This window comes from Molothrus ater, chromosome 1 (assembly GCF_012460135.2).
Source record: "Molothrus ater isolate BHLD 08-10-18 breed brown headed cowbird chromosome 1, BPBGC_Mater_1.1, whole genome shotgun sequence".
Lineage (NCBI taxonomy): Eukaryota > Metazoa > Chordata > Aves > Passeriformes > Icteridae > Molothrus > Molothrus ater.
The window spans coordinates 82,970,728-82,989,019 of NC_050478.2; the positions used below are offsets into that span (position 1 = coordinate 82,970,728).

The 18,292-nt window shown below is 35.3% G+C and overlaps 1 protein-coding gene across 1 annotated transcript in view; it reads left to right on the forward strand.

Annotated features, from left to right (window-relative positions):
• Positions 1-18,292, forward strand: part of ABCA13 (ATP binding cassette subfamily A member 13) — a 170,186-nt gene that overhangs the window by 27,662 nt on the left and 124,232 nt on the right. The window contains 8 exon segments of the mRNA XM_054515921.1: positions 2-2,906; positions 4,066-4,172; positions 6,008-6,126; positions 7,408-7,580; positions 8,775-8,851; positions 9,076-9,197; positions 11,719-11,913; positions 13,717-13,881. Coding sequence (XP_054371896.1) covers positions 2-2,906; positions 4,066-4,172; positions 6,008-6,126; positions 7,408-7,580; positions 8,775-8,851; positions 9,076-9,197; positions 11,719-11,913; positions 13,717-13,881 — 3,863 coding nt within the window.

Here is an 18,292-nt window from a genome sequence, read left to right on the forward strand (position 1 = left end):
AGAGAACTTGAAATTATTCTCACTGAGATAAATGCCACATCTGCTTTTTTAAAAAGTGTACCTCAAGACAAATATATGGCTTGTATCAGCATTTTCCAGAATATTACCAAACTAATTTTGGGTAATAGTCTGAAAGACATAAGCTACTTGCAAACAAATTTTTCATCTCTTCTTAACTCCTTTCTAAACTTTCATAGTATAATGGATGAAGCAGAGGATTGTAACATGTGGATATATGGATTAAGAAATCACACTGAAGAAAACAAGTCACCTTCCCACCTTGAAAGTGCAAAACATATTTTATTTCTTCTGCAATCTCTGGGAAATGCTGAGACAGATGCTAAGCTAATGAATGTGATGGACTTTGTTAATTTGGTTTTTAATTTGACGCTCCCTGAATGTTCCCTAGGTGGTTCTAATGTGATTTGTGCAAGTGTTTATTTCAATATCATAGCAAAAACTTTGAAATTTATTCTCCCCGATCTTTATGTCAAACATGACATAAATGTGCTTGAATTTATTTTTAAACTTTTAAATGATTCTGGAGAGCAAATACAAACAGTTATCAGTGATTTAGTTGGGAGCTCATTGTATATGTCAAATAAGACCCGTTTTAGTCAGTCGACCCGTGGTTTCAACCGAACTTCAAGAATGCTCCTTAATCCTTTTCACCACATTTCTCTTATATCAGTGGAACTCTTGTCAGAAATCCAAAGTCTTCTGAAAAATAAAACTTTTGACTTCCAAGAAAACAGCTCCTCTCATCTGGACAATGAGATTGAACCTTTCTTGCATGGAAAAAATAGGAGTTTGCTGATGGAGTTCTTTCAACATATGATTGGAAAACTTGACTCAAACTTGCAGAATGAACATAAAACATTTCCTCAGAAACTGATAGAAACAGCAGGTCTGAATATTGAACTGGTAAGGAAGGCACTTGAACTTTTCAAGTCACCTACTTTTGTTGACTTTCCATTAAGAGATGAAAAGGAGCTTCTAAATCACATGGTTGCCTTGGTACAAATCATGAGAAACATGGATGTTGAGTTTTTGATAAGTAGATTCAAACAGATCCAGGAGAACCTAGAAAGTTTCTTTAAAAATATCAAACCTTTTAACCTTGAGAACTCTGGGTTAGGTATCTTAACAGACTGGTGGGATGCATTTGAGAACATATCATGTTACTGGAACCTGACTGGTGTACGCCAAATAACACAGCTTTTTGAACATAATGAGCTCTACAACACAGAAGATGTGTTCAACCTCCTCTTTGATGTCATCAGCCTTACAGAAAGATTGGCTCATGGAAATGTTACAGAAGCATTAACGGAAATATATGCTTTCATACTAACTCAGGAAGAAAAAATGCCAATGTTTACTGATGAGGAGCTCTCTAACCAAGTAGAAGATCTTCTAACATTGCTGGAGATGTTGGCAGACACCTCTGATGAACCTGGAGAGGCCTTTGTTTGTTTTTCTGCAGCATTCTGCTGGACTCTCACAACAGCAACACCTCAGAGTGATAGCACTGTTAAACCTTGTGACATGGTGCATGCCAATTCTACTCTTCATTACAATGCAGTCATTGAAGTCATTAAGGAGCTTAAACTCATCGCTTTGGATGACAGTTTCACTTGTTCTATGGAGGACCTTCAGATGGATATAATTCGTAATCTGACTTGCTTTTTTCATCAGATTAAAGAATGGAACTCTATAATTTTGAAGTTTTCTGAGCTCCATCATATAAATAGCTCAGTTCTCAAAGAGCTGCTAGATTTTTGGAATGAGCTATCCCTTTATGCTGTGCCACTGCAGGTGAATAATACACATGCAATCAATTGTTCCTCCACACCAAAGAGCCAAATGGCTTTACAAATCATAGAAACTCTGGGCAGCATTTCAGTATCAGAAATAGAGATGGCCAAAAGGCTTCTTGAACAGCTGGATAATCTTTATGGTGGCCTAAGCTGGAACAGAGAGTCAAGACCATCACTTAAGAATGTTCTTATTAATGTTAAGAATATGACCAGTGAAGTTTCCAGACTCCTGAATACTGAAGCTGTTCTTTCTTTTCTTTCTGTAATTCAGCATTTAATGACGCTCTCATCTGTTGGAAACCAGACACATACAATGCTTATGACAATATCAACTTTAAGTGGGAACATCAATATAACTGACAACTTTGAGAACTTCTTATTTCCCGTAGTTACAAGCATAGAAAATTTATTGGTGAATTTTAGTGTTAGACACTTACTTGTGGTGGTAGATCAAGGGTTTCAATTACTAAAGTTGGCCACTGGACAGTCCTCTTCAATGGCTCCTGATGTTTCACTAAAGCAGTTTAAGACATTGTCTGTAGAAGCCATATCAAGAAATTTTGAAGATCTACAAGACATTGTGAATATCATTCTATGTGAGTGTAACGATAAAAATTATTCTAAAATAATGCGTGCTCTAATTCTCCTTATGACTAATGAAAGTTCATCAAATGACCTACTGCTGGCAGTCAAAAATATTATTGCCTTTCTGGAGCTATTTCAAAATAAGCCTAAGAAGGACTATACTGGTATGTGGTTTGGGGACAGTCATTTTATCAAAGAGAAATTGAATAATACTCACCCTGCTGTTTCAGTTTTGCTGAACAGCCTCCTTCACATAATTGCTGATCTTGATGTTGTAGAAGAAACTTTGCATACAAACAATACTGAGCTTCATAAAGTTGACTTTATTGATTCATTTTTTCATAATGCACTGTATAGAGACACTTCTACTCAGTCCCAAAGCAGAACTCTGGAGATCATGGAAGAGATTTTGCAAATAATATTTCAGTCCACTGCAGAACATGACAGGGATAAAATAAAACTCTTATTAATGAATTTGCATAAGGATGTAATGGCAGAACTGAGGTAAGTGTTTTCCATGTACTCATTTTGGGAAGTGTGCTGAAAATGACAGAAGGGCTCTCTGTTTATGAACAGCTCAATCAAAATTTTATTAAGTTAATTAGTGTTTCATTTCAGATTTGTTCCAACTTATGTTGTTCAGACCAGCTGTATTTGGTATCAGAACACATTGTATGGACTAGATTATTGTGTTTAGTTTATGTTTACAATATGCGTTTAGCCATATGTGTTGATACTTGAATTGGTTTCTTTGGAGCTATTATAGAAACAATTATTTGAAGATACTTGTGTTTTAAAATCCTTACAAGTCTGAATACTGAGCCCCCACTTAATTGGTAGGCAGCAGTCATTTTTGCCTTTGGAGCTAAATGTTAAGGAATGCTTGGGCTAATTCTTTGTGACATGAGTGGTGGTGTTTTCCTACATCTAAATAGAGCTATACAAAGTTTCTTTAACTTAAATTTGTTGATGTCTTATGGCTATTGAGTTAAGTTGTTCAGTTTAATAAATGCAGTGTCTGAAGGAATCTTGAGTCCACAGTCATATTTGCCTGATACTCAGATCAGATATAATTCAGAAGCAGAGGAAACCGCTTCAGATTTACTGATGGTTTACTTAATAAAAAGGCTGCTGGTCTGCATTTGCTGCATTTAAACAAAATTGAATGAGACACAAGTTGGTTGCTCCAAACAGCTCTAGGGTATCTTGCTGGTGGAGCTACTGGCCCTACTGACATAAACCAGCTGAGAAATGGCATTGTAAAGTTGATACATGAAACCATTGTCCATCAGGGCCAAGTATTAACCTAATCTGTTGAAAAATATCAAAAGCAAGTGCTAGAAAAGTGGTTTATTTTCCCTACATGCTGGTTATCTGCTCTTTACCATCAAGTCAACCTATTCTGTGGTCTCTTAGTATTTCTGAAGCTATTATGATTTTGCTTATTTTGTGAAGGTGTTTTCTTGCACTCCTAGGGTATGTTTTTTAACATGGAAGGATTATATTCTGATTTTGAAATAGTTCAAACAAATGTAATAACTGTTAATACTGAAATCCTTGAGTGGTTCATTGAAGACTGTATTTGTGCATTGTCACTTCTTGAAATTTTTCTGTGGTATACCCTTGGAATGAAAATAATGTTTTCTTATTGATATTTCTACAGAGCATCTAAAATCTGCAACATTCTTCAGGAACGTTTATACCCTGATAGTGTCGTACTATTGCAGAAATTACAATTTACCATTTTGAATATTCTCAAAATCTTTTCAGGTTGGTTGCCACAGTAGTGACTCTAGGACCTATGTGTTAGTGCTGTTAAGTTAAGGCTTTACTCTAAGCAAACTTTTGTACAAATAAGGTAATTTGGGTGATGCCAAGCACACCAAGCATACTGATGCCTGGAAATTAAACCAACAGAGGCACATGAAGAAATCTGATACAGATCACACAAAAGAAACATTCCTTTCTGGAGTGTTCATGTAGACTTAAAATCCCAGGGAAAGCAGGAAGCTTGCTGCTCCTCCTCAGCTAGTGAGCTGAGTCAGGTCACAGGGTTTTTTTTAATGAGGCAGACTTGCCACAGGGTAGTGTGTATTTGACAGTAAGGAAGAATGGGGCAAGTATTTAAAGGAAGTAGCCTCTCACTTCTGGCCTTGTCACACCAGTGAATTGGCTACCTGTAGCTGAAAACCTTCACCTTCAACAAATTGTTCAAATTTTAATGTGTTACCTTGTTTTATTCCTTATGTATATGCTCTCAAGTTGTGCATTTAAGAAAGGCAAAAACCTTTCAATATAGATATTGACCTGAGTATAAATTCATAATATTATTTCTTTGGGAAACAAAAGCCAGTGCTTTTCAGAGCTCATATTTTAGCCAACTATGCCCCGAATTGTTTGTAAAGAGCAATTAGGAGACATTAACCTGCCCTTCTAGGGCAAGGGACAAAATCTGTAATGTCTTATGCCAAATTAATTTCCAAAAGAGTGTAAGATGTGATTACAACCCAGTTTTGACTGTCTTTTCCACTCTCCTGTGAGGGATGTAGTTCCAAAGAGTAAAACAGTAGTGCTGTTGAGCTAGGATAAGTGATACTGCAATTGTGTAGCCAGGTACCTGTGTTCTGTCCTTGACCTCTGAAGAACAGTCTTTTTATTGAGAGAACTGAGATTAGGGAACTAAATTTCTGTCATTGTCATTTCAATCCTCTGTTTGTGGAAATGTTTCAAAATGTTTCATTTGTTACAGAAAATATTATGAAACCTAATGAGAAAAAATGAAAACTGCTTGATTTGGTTTGATTTCAAGAACAGTATTTTATTACTTCTATGACCAAGATCAAGGTTTGCTTGTTTTAGAAGCAGTGTTTAATGTTTATTATTCTTCCTACTTGACTTAAGAAACAAACTTAAGGGAAAAAAAAAACATAATTCAAAAAATTGCCTTGATATTGAATGAGAATGCAGCAGTCAAGTCAAATTCCTTCACTACTATCCCATGTACAAACCCACTGCAGACAGCAGAAAGGAGGCTTTTTCCAAGGATATGGTGGCTGCAAGCTTGGGGAGAAAGACTCTCCATGGATGACCAGGGGGTAATACTATCACCCTGTATGGTTTCATTATCCCAAGATATGGTTAATACCTATGTAATGCTGTTTTTCTCCCCTTGTAGTTTGGGCTTGAAAGTTACTGCTCACTGGAGGGTTACTAACACCCAGGTGTTCCTAGAGGGAAATAGCATTAGGGGAGCCTGCCCGAAAAAAAGATAGATGTGGTTAATATACTCAGCTTCTCACAGTCATGAGCTCTTGCTCATGAAGAGCAAAAAGGAAATGGTCTTCTCTGGGTCTGTAGCAGGTAGGGATGCTCTTATTCCTGATCATAAAAATGTAAAGGAGAAGACTAACTGAAATTGAATCAAACCAGCCTTTCTTGTCCTCAGAAATTATACATACATTTACTTAGAAATATTTCTCTGTGCCTTAGCACATCAAATGTTCCTTCCTTTTAACAAAATTTCTCTCCCTTACTTGTTGGCCAACTTTAAATTTGATTTCCAGTTGGTTTTTTATCTGATTAAATCTGGACATTTTCTCTTACAGAAGAACCCATTGTCTTTAGCAACATTTTCTGTGCCATTTCCAAGTGTAAAGATGGATTAATGAGTCACTTGCTCTTTGCTGTCTTTGAAGGGATTGCTGTGGTTCAAGATCATTATCAGGTCTGAATGATTCCCTCACCTACAAGTGTACTTTACAGCATGCATTAAACTTCAGAAACAAACTTCAGAAAAATGAAAGTTTTCTTTTTTCCCCACTGTCTGAATGACAAGTTTCCGCAGTGGCTATACAAACCTGAGGTTTAAATAGGTATAGCTCTGATAATTTTGATAGAGATACCCAGAAGAAATTCCTTAAATAAGCATTGGTGAGCTTTACAAAGTATGACATTGAATTATTAGAAATCCTATAACTAGGATAGTTGGATTGTCAATCAATGTCAAACAGCAGCCCATTTTTAATTTCTTAAATTCCATCATTCTGCTAATTTAATGAGTTATAGTATATTTATACTTTAAAATCTTCACAGGAACATTTGTGAAATTAAGCGAGAAACAAATAAACTTCTTAGCCAGAATAATTAAGGCTAAAATAACAGTTATGATTACCAGTTGGGTTCAGTCTGTTTTTCTTTAACATGACATTGCTAGCAAGTGAGAGTAATATTTGGCACATAGAGGCTCATCCAGAGTTGAAAGCAGGCCTTTGGGTAGCACACATGTGTGTAAACAGGCAAGTGTGCTGTACACAGATAAAATACTAAAGTCATACTTTTTAGTATAGAATCTGTCTTCTCTTTATTAAATAGCTCTTCTGCTGTGTCTACCTGGACATTTTTCTGATATGAACAGCAATGTGTTAAACACATGACAAGTGGCATCACTCAAAGCAGACTTTTGCAGGCCAAATGTGTTGTGTAGTCACCACCCTTCTATGACCTACTTCTGAAAATATTAAAAGCTTTGCAAAATTAACATTGTAAATATTCAGCAGAAAACATAGAAGTGCATACTATGCAGAGCATAATACGTGAAAAACTTTGGGTATGAGGATCCAGATATTTGGATTGTTGAATCAAAACAGATGTTCAAAACAAGTGGAAAAGATAAAATGGTCAGACTAAAATAAAAAAAGGAAAAAGAACAGCTCATTTAATTTGAAACAAATTTTAAAAGGCTGGCATTTCTATTGGTTGATGACTGTCCATGACAGGCTAGTTCAAATTCCCAATCTGATTGTCTCCAAAACTCAAATATTTGAAAATTCCTTGCTTCTTGAAAACATTTATTCCAGTTTTGGTTAATCATACAATAACTACAAGAATATTATTTTACCCAAATTCTCATTTGAAGCTACAAATCATCTAGTTGCTGAGAGCTGCCACTTCTAGCTGTAACACAATTTCATGAATTTACTAACCATGTGATCACTGTGTTCTGCAGGATGTTGGAAGATACTTGACCGCTTTCAACAAGGGAGATTGTGAGAGTATGGTATATATAAACCAAAAACTTTCCAATGCTTTGGAGAGCTTTGTGGGAGCCTTGCAGAATACCAGCAGTGACAGCTGTGAATGCCAGCTAATGTTGGGGAATGTCCAGAGACGACTGCAAATGTAAAGCCTTTCACATTTTGGTACCTCAAATGGTTCCTCATCATTAGTGATGTTATTCTGTGCATATGTCTGTGTTCTAAACTAAGTGATTACAGGAGAGATACTGTCTTTTTAAGCTTTGTTAATTTAACTTCAAACTGAGTGGATAAAATATAGAAATTATTTAAGTAATTTAGAATAACTGAATATTCCTAAAAACCCTTCAATTTTTTTGCCAAGGACTTGCAGCAGATCTTGCTGCTCCACCAGCCGAATGCTTTGGATCACAACTAAGAAAATTTTCAATTTCCTGTGACTCAAGTTAGGTCAAAATTTTGATACCAAATTTTTTTATTTATAGCTCTTTTGATATAGCTTTTCCTCTCAAAATCTGAATATCTTTTTGTGAAATATTAAGCATTCAGATCAGTTCAGCAGTTCAAAGAGTTAAAAATACAGTAGTGCGATTGTAAACTGATGGGATTGAAGTCCAAACAACTTCTCATAGTTATTTGCATGGCGAAAGCCATTAGATTTTAGGTAAAGCTGCTACTACAGAGTGTTTCAAATTTGCAATCAGCTAGAAGTAGATAACGTTATAATTATTGCTATACTGGTTTGACTGTTGGATTGTTTTCATAACAGGCTTGAATGGTGTCTGTGAATTACAATAATAATACAGAAGAACTTGAGCCTAGATGCTGCTCCTAAACACCATGGGCTCATGTCCACTTTTGAAGAGAAAACCATATCTAATGAGTGCATACACTTTATTACTTAAATTATAGTTAGATAGATTTCTTTTCATCCTGAACTGCAGTGATTTGTATTTCTAGGTTTTTAAAATGTATGTTCAGTGAGAAACATGGAAGTGAGATATTGCTAGACCTGTCCTTCTCTATAAGCTACTGTTTGCTAGGGCCCTTAGCCATTATGGGAATCTATCTCTACATATGTATATATGTAGAGTTGCACACGTGTATCTCTACATATGCAGCCTCATTTAGGCATGAAATATGATGACCACTGCACCATGTAAATGCTGCATGAGAAGGTCTGCAGAGGTGCTGACTGTGTGCACAATGTGTGCACAAAGAGCACAGTGGGACCCTATTGCCTCTTTTAGTCCTGTTTCACTGTTCATGTTTGTCTTTATACATCTAAATGCTAATGACTTGGTTCTGATACCTTGTGAAACTAAGGCTATCATTCCAGGGTGACTGAAAATTTGGAGCTACAATTGTCGGAAAACCCAGCGGCGGCTTTCTTCAACAATTTTAATCTTGTGAATGGTGGGTTCCAGCTTTCTTCACTTTTTCTATAAGTGTAATTTTGTAGGAAAATAACTGTTTCTTTTTTTTTTCCAACTTCAAAGGGATACTATTTATTACTACACTCCTACTATTGACATAAGGCAATTTTGTCACGCACAGTGAATTGAATTGAAAGGATACAATCTGTAGGAAATCTAATTAATAAATTTGGTGCTGTTGGTACTATTTTCTTTCTCTTCCAGATGTGAAAGTCAAAGATCTTGTGCAGAATATTACTCAGTTGAGGCTGGATATTGTTTCTTCTGTCAATATTTCTGAAGAAACTGTCAATACCCTTTTGGAAGCCAGTGTCTCTCATTCAGAGGTAAAAGATCAAAAAGAGGTGTCAAATTAGTGGGTTAATCTATAGCATGGTGTGCCAGCTGAAGCAAAACAAATCATGTTGTTTGTGTGGAATCTAATATTTCTACATGAAATACTTTGGGAGTTTTAGGACTTTAAAATAATATTGTGATGCATTAAGAGGTCAGTTTATAGTAGCGCTATTCCTCTGGTCTAAATGGCACTGCTTCATTACTTTCACCAATGTTTTACCCTCTTGTGCTGATGCAGAATTGGAGCTTTGCTGTCTTGGTATTGTGGAAAAGATGAGGGTTTCTGGAGATATCATTTTGTATCTTACCACCTCTGCTCCTTGTGGTATGGAGTTGTCTTATGTATATATTTTTTAAAAATTCCTTTGTCTGTTCCTCACTGTTCTTACATTGTTTTACCACAGTATTGCTTTACTTTCACTTTGAGATGTTGACTTTTGAGTAATTTTCTGAGGGAAAGGACCATTGCTTTTTTCCTGTGATCCCAGTGATCAGTCGAAATCATGAGAAATGCCAGCTGCCTAACAGGTTCTCTCTGCTGTGAGTGTCTGTTGAAGAGCTGGGGGTACATTTGATGAAAATTGATCAGCTCAGTCAAGCAGCCACTGGGTGTCAGTGATGCTCCGCTTGCAGAAACCGCCTCAAGCTCTGTTCGTGAAAAGTGCAGCATTAAAAAGGCATTTCAGACCATCATAACTACTTATAGATGATTTGTTCTTTTGCTTCTGTGGCAGTGTGACTGCCTTTATTGTTAGCTTGTTATTGTGATACCACTAAATGGTAACGAGAGAAATCATCTGAAAGCAATTCAGTTAAATGGGATTCAGTGCACCTTTGATCCTTTGGAATAATAATGCTAATTAGCTGAATTGTCAAATTACTTTCCATCATTACTTTTTGCCAGTCTTATGTAGAGCTTAGATATATACACACATCTCACATTTGGATAATGGTAAAGAATTTTTTGTTTGCTTAGTGCTTAAATCCTCCCCCAGTCCAACTGGAGCATTAAAGGCCCGTGTCTCTTACTAATTATGAAAGCTGCACAAGTACTTTCTAGAGCTGTATTTTAGGCATGCCCATTATGTTTATTGTCTATAAAGCCACTGTCTGATAACCTAATGATAGCTATAGGCCCATTGTAGCCCTATATTTCTGTGATTATATACTACTACTGTGCTTTCCTCTGGAACAGTAAGAGTAACCCTGGGAATTTTTTGTGCTTATTTTATTTACCCATAATTTCTGCCACAATGTTTTGTGCTGGCCGTGCTCATTGCCAAGTGATGAAATGACTTGAAATCACTTAAAACCTGTAACCTGAAGACTATAAGCGTTCATTTACTGAGTGTGGATTAGCTCTGGCCCTCAGAGAGCTGCAAGGAAATTTCAGAGGAACTTAACCCAGGGGATAAAACATAGAATGTGTTAAAACTGCACTGAAATGGTGCTATAGATTTGAGGCACATTTGAAATAAATTTCCAGTTGCATCACAGTCAAACTTCCTCCCCAGCAAGAAGTCCAAATCAGTATCATCTTACGCTGCTTGCAGAATTATGTTGGTATTGTGTTCCTTGAATGCACACACAAAAAAGTGAATCTTTAAATACATAGAAAACCTTGTAGAATCACAAAGGAAAAATTCTGTTCCAGAATAAAAATCAAAAAATCTAATTATTAAGTTGAAAAATAAAATGTTCATAGGAATTAAAGAGTTAAATTGCATATCCTGACTGTCTTGCATATCCTCTCCCTGACTGGGTGCTGCTAGCAGCAAGAGGTGCATTCAGTGGAGGTAGTAGAGGCAGATTTTGTCCTAAGCAGTACAATGGAGCCCTGTTCTGTGGCTCCTAAAGGCTCCTAAAACACTTGCAATTTTTCTGGACTTGTTGAGAAAGGGTAGCTAAGAGCTCCTGAGATACCTGGGCTTCAAGCACTTCAAACCATTATCCAAGAATGTTTTATTATAGTCTCACCCAGGGTCTGCTTAGGCATTTGTCCCTTTATCTGCTATTAAATAATACTTTAAGCAGTGTTTAACTGAGAAATGTGAGCTGGCTCAGAGTAGATATTATGCTACATAGGCATCCCCAAGTGTTCATTTGTGTCCTTTGAAATAAGGAAAGACCATTTTGTTTCATGTTAGTGATTCACACACCTAGATTTTGATCTTCAGGTGTTTCTGCAGCAGAGGTGTATATCTGCTAGGAGGAGTATACTCAGCATTGTAAATATGCCTGCTTATGGTATGAATGCTCAGGAATGAATGATTGACCTGTGAGAAATGAAAGCAAATCCTTATAACAAATATACTTCATCTTTTTATATGTACAAGGAGCATAAAGTAGGAACATAGCAATCTGATATAAAGCTGTATGGTTTATTATTTCAGGTCTGTTGGTGCCTGCAAATTATCGTGCTACTGTGACACTAATTTTCACCTTATTGACTATAAAAAAAGGTGATGCATTTCAGAGAGAAAAATTTTTAATACACATATATTGTGATAGGTTCTTTACAGTGCCTTTGTGGTAGCTTTAACTGGAAGATGTGATGAAGAAGTACTTAGCCTGCTGCTAGAGCTCCCTGAAAACAATAGAACTTCCCTGGTAGTGGAAGAATTATGCTCTTTACCAGCACTGGACTTGTATACTATGTTTGTATTGATTATACAAAATTTGAATGTCCGTCACATCATTTACCAGGTAAGATTTTTTTTTTGGAAGGTAATATGAAACATACAGGTAGATAGATTAATAATTATGTTTTTTCTTCAGATGTTCTTTCTCCATGAAAGCAAACAGAAGACATATGGTACTTTTTGTCTTTGTTTTGCTCCCCAAATAGAGCAGTTGAAAATAGGTTTGATAGATGCCTCCTCAAGAAAATTATCACTGAGGAGTTAATTACAAAAGCTTTGCAAAAAACACAGGAGGTCAAAGACATTGTTTTAATAATCTTTAGCAGAGTTTGCAGTTCATGCAATTAGTCACTTCATTATTTGTAAGACTGGAAGACTGATCTGACAATATTTGAACTAAAACCAGCATAGGTGCTCGCATCACAAGAATGACAAAACTATTTTCTAGGAAGAATTCATAGCACTGTGGATGGAGGTGTCTACAGCACAACTGTGTTATCTGTATAACTGTAGATAATCTGGAATCTAGCGTGGATATTCAGTGAGATAATGGTTTTATCTGTAAGAGCAGAATTATTGAATGGGGTAGTTAGAAGACATTTATTTCAGTTCTTTTGGGAGTAATTGATTGACAGAACATAAAATGTGAGCATGAATAGCTGAAATATCCTTATAACATTGTGAGGAAGAATGGCTTGTTCTAAAGCCCTAGGACTCTGGTTGTATTCTGGATGTTTCATGTTTTATTCTGGATGCTGCATGCTCAGTTAAGCAGATAAATATAGAATTTTAAAAGCAAGACAATTTCCCATTGTGGGTAAAGATGCCTGAGGGGAAAGAAAAGACTTTACTTCCTGAATTATCTGCAAACCTAGGGAAAAAAATAGAATAAAATAAACCAGTGCTTATTCTGATGACTGTTTCTACTGAACTCTACAGACACCTAATCAAATTCTAGCAAAGAGTAAAAAATATTGTCAGCTCATCCTAAATTATGGTGGAAGTTCACTACTTTTTTAGCAAAATAAGATTTTTTTAAATGGGTGTCTTTCAGTTTTTTCTCTTAACTGTGTAAGACTGAGAAGAAAATCAAGTACAGACATTATAGTAGGAAGACAAAGGTGGATAAAATATATAATCAGAGGGAGCACTGAAACTATATAATGAGATTATATTGGTTTTATTATTTTGCATAGACAGGTAACAATGAATCAGTTTGTATTATCATATCATCTAACTAATCCCCAAAAGCAAAGGGAACAGAGAGAAAATCCATAATGACAAATTTGCATGGTGGAAATAGCAAACAGCCAATTGAACTTGGGTCAAGTAGGTAATAAAATGCACACAATTATTTTCGGCATGAAAAATTCAAAGACAGGAAGAGTGTGGCAGGAAAGTTAGTTACTTTAGGGGTTATATTAAGCAATAAAAGTGGTTTCTAAATTTAACTTAATTTACAAATTATTTTTAAAATATGAAATTATTGCATTGAACATTTTTAAAGTGGTAAAAGAAAAGTTTTTATTAACACTGAATTCTAAAAGGATAGAATGTTGCAGATCCCATTAGCATCTTGGGTTGGAAAGCTCTCTTCAACTTGGCAGTTGTAAACATGTTTTCTGAATATTAATTTCTGTTTTGTCATAAGTCAGATCTAACATTAAATTACGGAGAACTTCTCTTCAGCTTAATCTGAGAGTAACTGGGGAGTTATATCAAAAGGAGTTTTGTTAAACATGGTTTGTAGGAACGTTGTATTATCAGTTTTAGAAAAAGACTGAATATTTTGCACGCTTCATTGAAAGGTTAAAATTTGTTTCTAACTGGAATTTCCTGTTGTGTTTTTTTTTCCTTCTTTTCCAAGGTCCAAATACCACCTGAGGTAGGCAATGTATTAAATCTACTACTGGATGTGGTTTCTAGTATCAGTTCACTTCTCAATAAAGTCCAACATGTCATGGAAAAGCTTCCAGTGTTCCTCCAAGGAATTCAAAATATTGGTGTGCTTGACATCTCTGCATTGCAGCAGGTATGTGTAAGATTTCAATATGCAAAATTAATTCCCCTTGTGAGGTGATTAGGTAAGGATATGTGCTTAGGAAGGAGGCACACTAATAGAAATTATTTCCTAGAAAGTAGGGAATGCTAAGAAGAGTCCATAAATACTAGGAAGATTCATTTTGTCTCTTTCAAGCAGTCTGGTAATTCTAAAACTAGTGTTGTGATGTTTCTGTCATCTCTTTTTTTCTTAATTTATGAGATTCTAGTCTAAGTTACCTCAGTGTTTGTCAACTGACTAACATTATCACTCTGTGATTTGGAGATAGCTAGGCAGGTGCTTTCTGCTAATAGCGTGTTTTTGTTTGTTTTTTAAGAGCAGACCATTACTTTTTTAACAAGAAATATATTTGCTTTTTTAAGGAATATGAGTTCAAGAGAGCCTATGCAGTTCTTCTATCTGCCTTGTGTTTCTGTTCATGTCACCTAAGGGGTTTGTGTGATGGCTCTGCTTGACATTATAAAAAGTGGCATGAGGTGTGAGTGAGGGTATTTCTTTTGTCTCTGCCTTTAAGGGCAGTTGCTGTATGCACAGCTAGCATGCTGGTGGATCTAGTGTTAAATGAATCATCAGAAGGATTTCTGTCTCTAAGCAGGTTCCAATTCCATAGGAAGACATGCTGACCCTCATGGTATTACTCTTTGGGTTTGTTGTCCTTTGTGGAAACCTGAGGATTGAATCTGTTTTAAAATTGCAAACCTCTGAAAGATCCCATAGTGATTGATGGTGCAATCTGGTTTATTGCTAGAGTACAGAGTAAACCCTGCCCTAAGTACTATTTTCCTTAGTGATACATTTTTCAAGAACTTCTAATCGGTGTGATAGAGACATGTTGAAAAATGCTGCTGTGGTGCATGTATCAGTTTTGAGCCTCTCTTTTTGGGGTAGCTCTTTGGCTGCTGCAATTAATGGTGACTTTCACCAGACATTTGCATTTTTTTCTACTTTCCTTAAATTAGCTCCATTTGTGTCAGACTTTCCTTCCAGCAAATGAAATATTCCTTATGGACTAAAACCCCGAAGTTCCTTATTTGATAGAAGAACCTCTCAAAAGGTGCTGCTCAAAAAAAGTTTGCAAAGGAACAAATGGAACAGCAGAGGGCCCTCTGCTCACAGTTTTAAGCTATGCTCGATGGCCTCCCCTATTATCCCATAATTTACCATAGATTTAACCTTGGAATAATTTTTGTTCTTTTTTACTTCTAACCTTTTTTGATCACTTTTTTTTTCCCACAATCTTTATTTTCTAATGTTTTGCTAAATCCCTTTTACTTGTGAAATTGCTGGGGCTTATTGGTCACCTAATAATTTGTGGAAGATTAAAATAATCAGTGCCTATTTCTTTTATTAATAAGTTACATTTTTGATTTCAAGGGCTCTTCTGTCTCCATAACTTTTTTTTTTAATTTTGAAGACTAGTAGAAGTTTCCTTTTTTTTTCTTTAAATGATTTTTTATACTTTCCAATAATTTTTATATTTTCCAATAATTTTTATACTTTGCAATAAGTGTTAATTATTGATTATTTTTTGCTTCTTTTCTATGGTGACCAAACATGTACTATTGAATAAGTGCTCCCCTGAAGTGCATATATTGCTTATACACTTCCCTCCTTAAATGTTTTCTTCAATTTCCAAAAGAGCCCATCCTTATGGATTTTTGTTTTCATGATTACCAAGAGCAAAGTATTTCAGTGATATTGAAAGATTATCAGATAAAGAATGTAAATGTTTTTGGGGTAAAATATGTTGACCTTTGTCAGAAAGACATTGAAGCTAATTAAAAAATACTTCTATAATGAAAGAGGTAATAAAGTAATTGTCAACTATGCATACTAATCAACATGGATTTCTGTCTGAAAGAAAAACTGGAAAGGAAGAAATAACTTCAATATATCTGTAAAATGTGAAGTAGAATTGAAAAGGTACATGTATTTTAATAAAAAGATGATGTAAAATCTATCAGTATTAACTGGAATATGGTGCCAGGTTCTACTTTTAAAAACACTGAGTGAATGGATAACTCCCTGAAGAAAAACACATGCTAGTTTCAATAATGATTTTTGCTTGTGTTTTGCTGTTTGAAATTATTCACTTATATTTTCATACCTAATATTTTGGATGCTTGTCACTCATCAACACATAAGCTGCAGGGGACTTCCTGAGTTGCTAAATGCTGTTAATTGTGAGTGGTGGCCTCACTCTGTAATCCTTCCACTAACTTGAACAAATTCCCTGTTGAACCTATCATTGTAGAACAACCTGTTGGGGTTTTAAATGAACAAAATTCTGACTTAGGTTTATTTGTGGCTACTATGTTTATTCTTATATCAAAAATGTTCTGTGGCATTTTTAACTTCTCTGTTTTTTGCTTTAGCTTTTTCTATCAGGCTCTCAGTTGCTTAAGACAGCCTAGCATTGTTTTTGCATGCTGGTTTAAGGCTAATCCTGAATGCCTGGAAGAAGAAATGTGTGCAGTGTTTGAGGGGAATTTCAACTGATGACTCTTGTAGCCTGCTCATTCTTATTTATGCCTACTAAAATGACTTTCCTAAACTTGCATTCAACTTTTTCATAAGCTGCGCACAGTTCTGTCTCTTAGATGATTAAGAATAAGTGATATACTGAGATGACCTCCATTTTATAGCAACATCTCATTATTTCAGTTGATAAATAAGATTTTGTACTGGTTATCTTTCTATTCAACTTGCTTTGAATTAGGCATATGTTTTTTTGCCACACTGGGTTCTCATCTTCTTTTCTCCTGCAATGCCTTCCAATATTAAATGATAGGCAAATGTAGGCAATTTGCTTCTTTCAGGACTCACAGGAAAAACACTAACAACTTCTTTGTAATCCTGTGCTTTCTTTCCTGTTAACAGGCTCCCTGCAATATTGTCTTAACACCATTTTTTTCCCCGCTATTAATCGTCTGATTAATCGGTTTGATTAATTGATGCTTAATATTTTCTGGAGCATGAACATTAATTGGTTGCTAGAGTTCTCCTAAACTTGAGTCAACTGGTAACACTTTGTTGAGAAAGGAATTGCCCTCCCACGTAAATGTGTTGTGTTGGTCAGGCATGATAACTTGAGAATGCATTAAATTTTACTTCTCAAATATTTTTTGTCTTTAATGTTCTCCCCTTAAATTTCACTGTATATCTTGCTCTAATAAACATCAGAAACAGATATCAATTATTTCCTGGATCATTATACTTCTCATTCTTGAGTATACATGATTTTTGTACTTTTCAAATAGTGCCATCTAAATTTGATAGGCTTCTGAAAACTGTTTAATCAAATCAGCAATTTTGCTATTATTCCCCTGATTCTGTCAATTTCAGGATGAAAAAGACTTTGTTCTGTTTATGTTTTTTCCCAAGAATTAGGATTATCTATTTGTCTGAATTTATTGCCTTTAGCCCTATGGTTTCATCAAATTTTGAATTATCTTTAAGCTCCTTGTAGTTTTCCAGAAAATTGCATTATTTTTTCTCTCTCTTTCTTTCTCTCTAATATAATGATTCAGAATGTATTTTAGATTTATTTTTTGCAAGCTCTGTAGCCCAGTATGACTTTGAAGTCTCTTTTTATTAATAACTGGTATTTCTATTCCACGTGAATTTGTTTTTACTAATAATGTTTTTTGGCATACAGCTGTTCTATTAGGTCAGAAGCTCCTATGCTATGAAGGTTTTGCCTCCATTTGAAAATCCAGTTCCAGATAACCTTTTAATCTTCCATACCAGCTTTCCTCTTCCATGACTTTGCTACAGTGGCTTGTTTAACTGATTAGTTTGTAGGAGAGGCTGGTTGTTTGGATTTATCAGTCTTGATTACAGCCCTACTTTGTACAGTTTAAACTAGATCAAAGATAACTCTTTTTTTTTATTTTGGTGAGAGCCATACTATATATTCCTCATACTTTATCAAAGCCAAATTTTAAGAAACATATTTTTTTGAGTCAATGGATATTTAGTTGAAAGACAGTAAGTAGATCCAGCCTGTTAGTGGCAGCTTACCGCATAAATATTCATTATTTCAGTTTCAAATTATTTTGATTGGAACTGGAATTAATTAGTACGTTTGTGCTCTTTGACTGAAATAAGCCTCATTTATCCCTCTAGTGCAAATAGTCACTAATAAAGATTCATAACCAATTTTATACAGCATTGTGCATAAATAAAGTTTATTTCTCCAGTGAAGTCCATGCCAGCAGATTCATTCAAGGGCTGTGCATGATTTTATTATGAAATATGGGTATTACTTATTTACTTTCCTCTGTGCTGAAACTGTATGCTAAAAGTAAGATTTTGGGAGCAGCTAACACTGAGTTTTAAGCAACACTTACTAATATTCCTCTAGGATTACTAAAGAAGC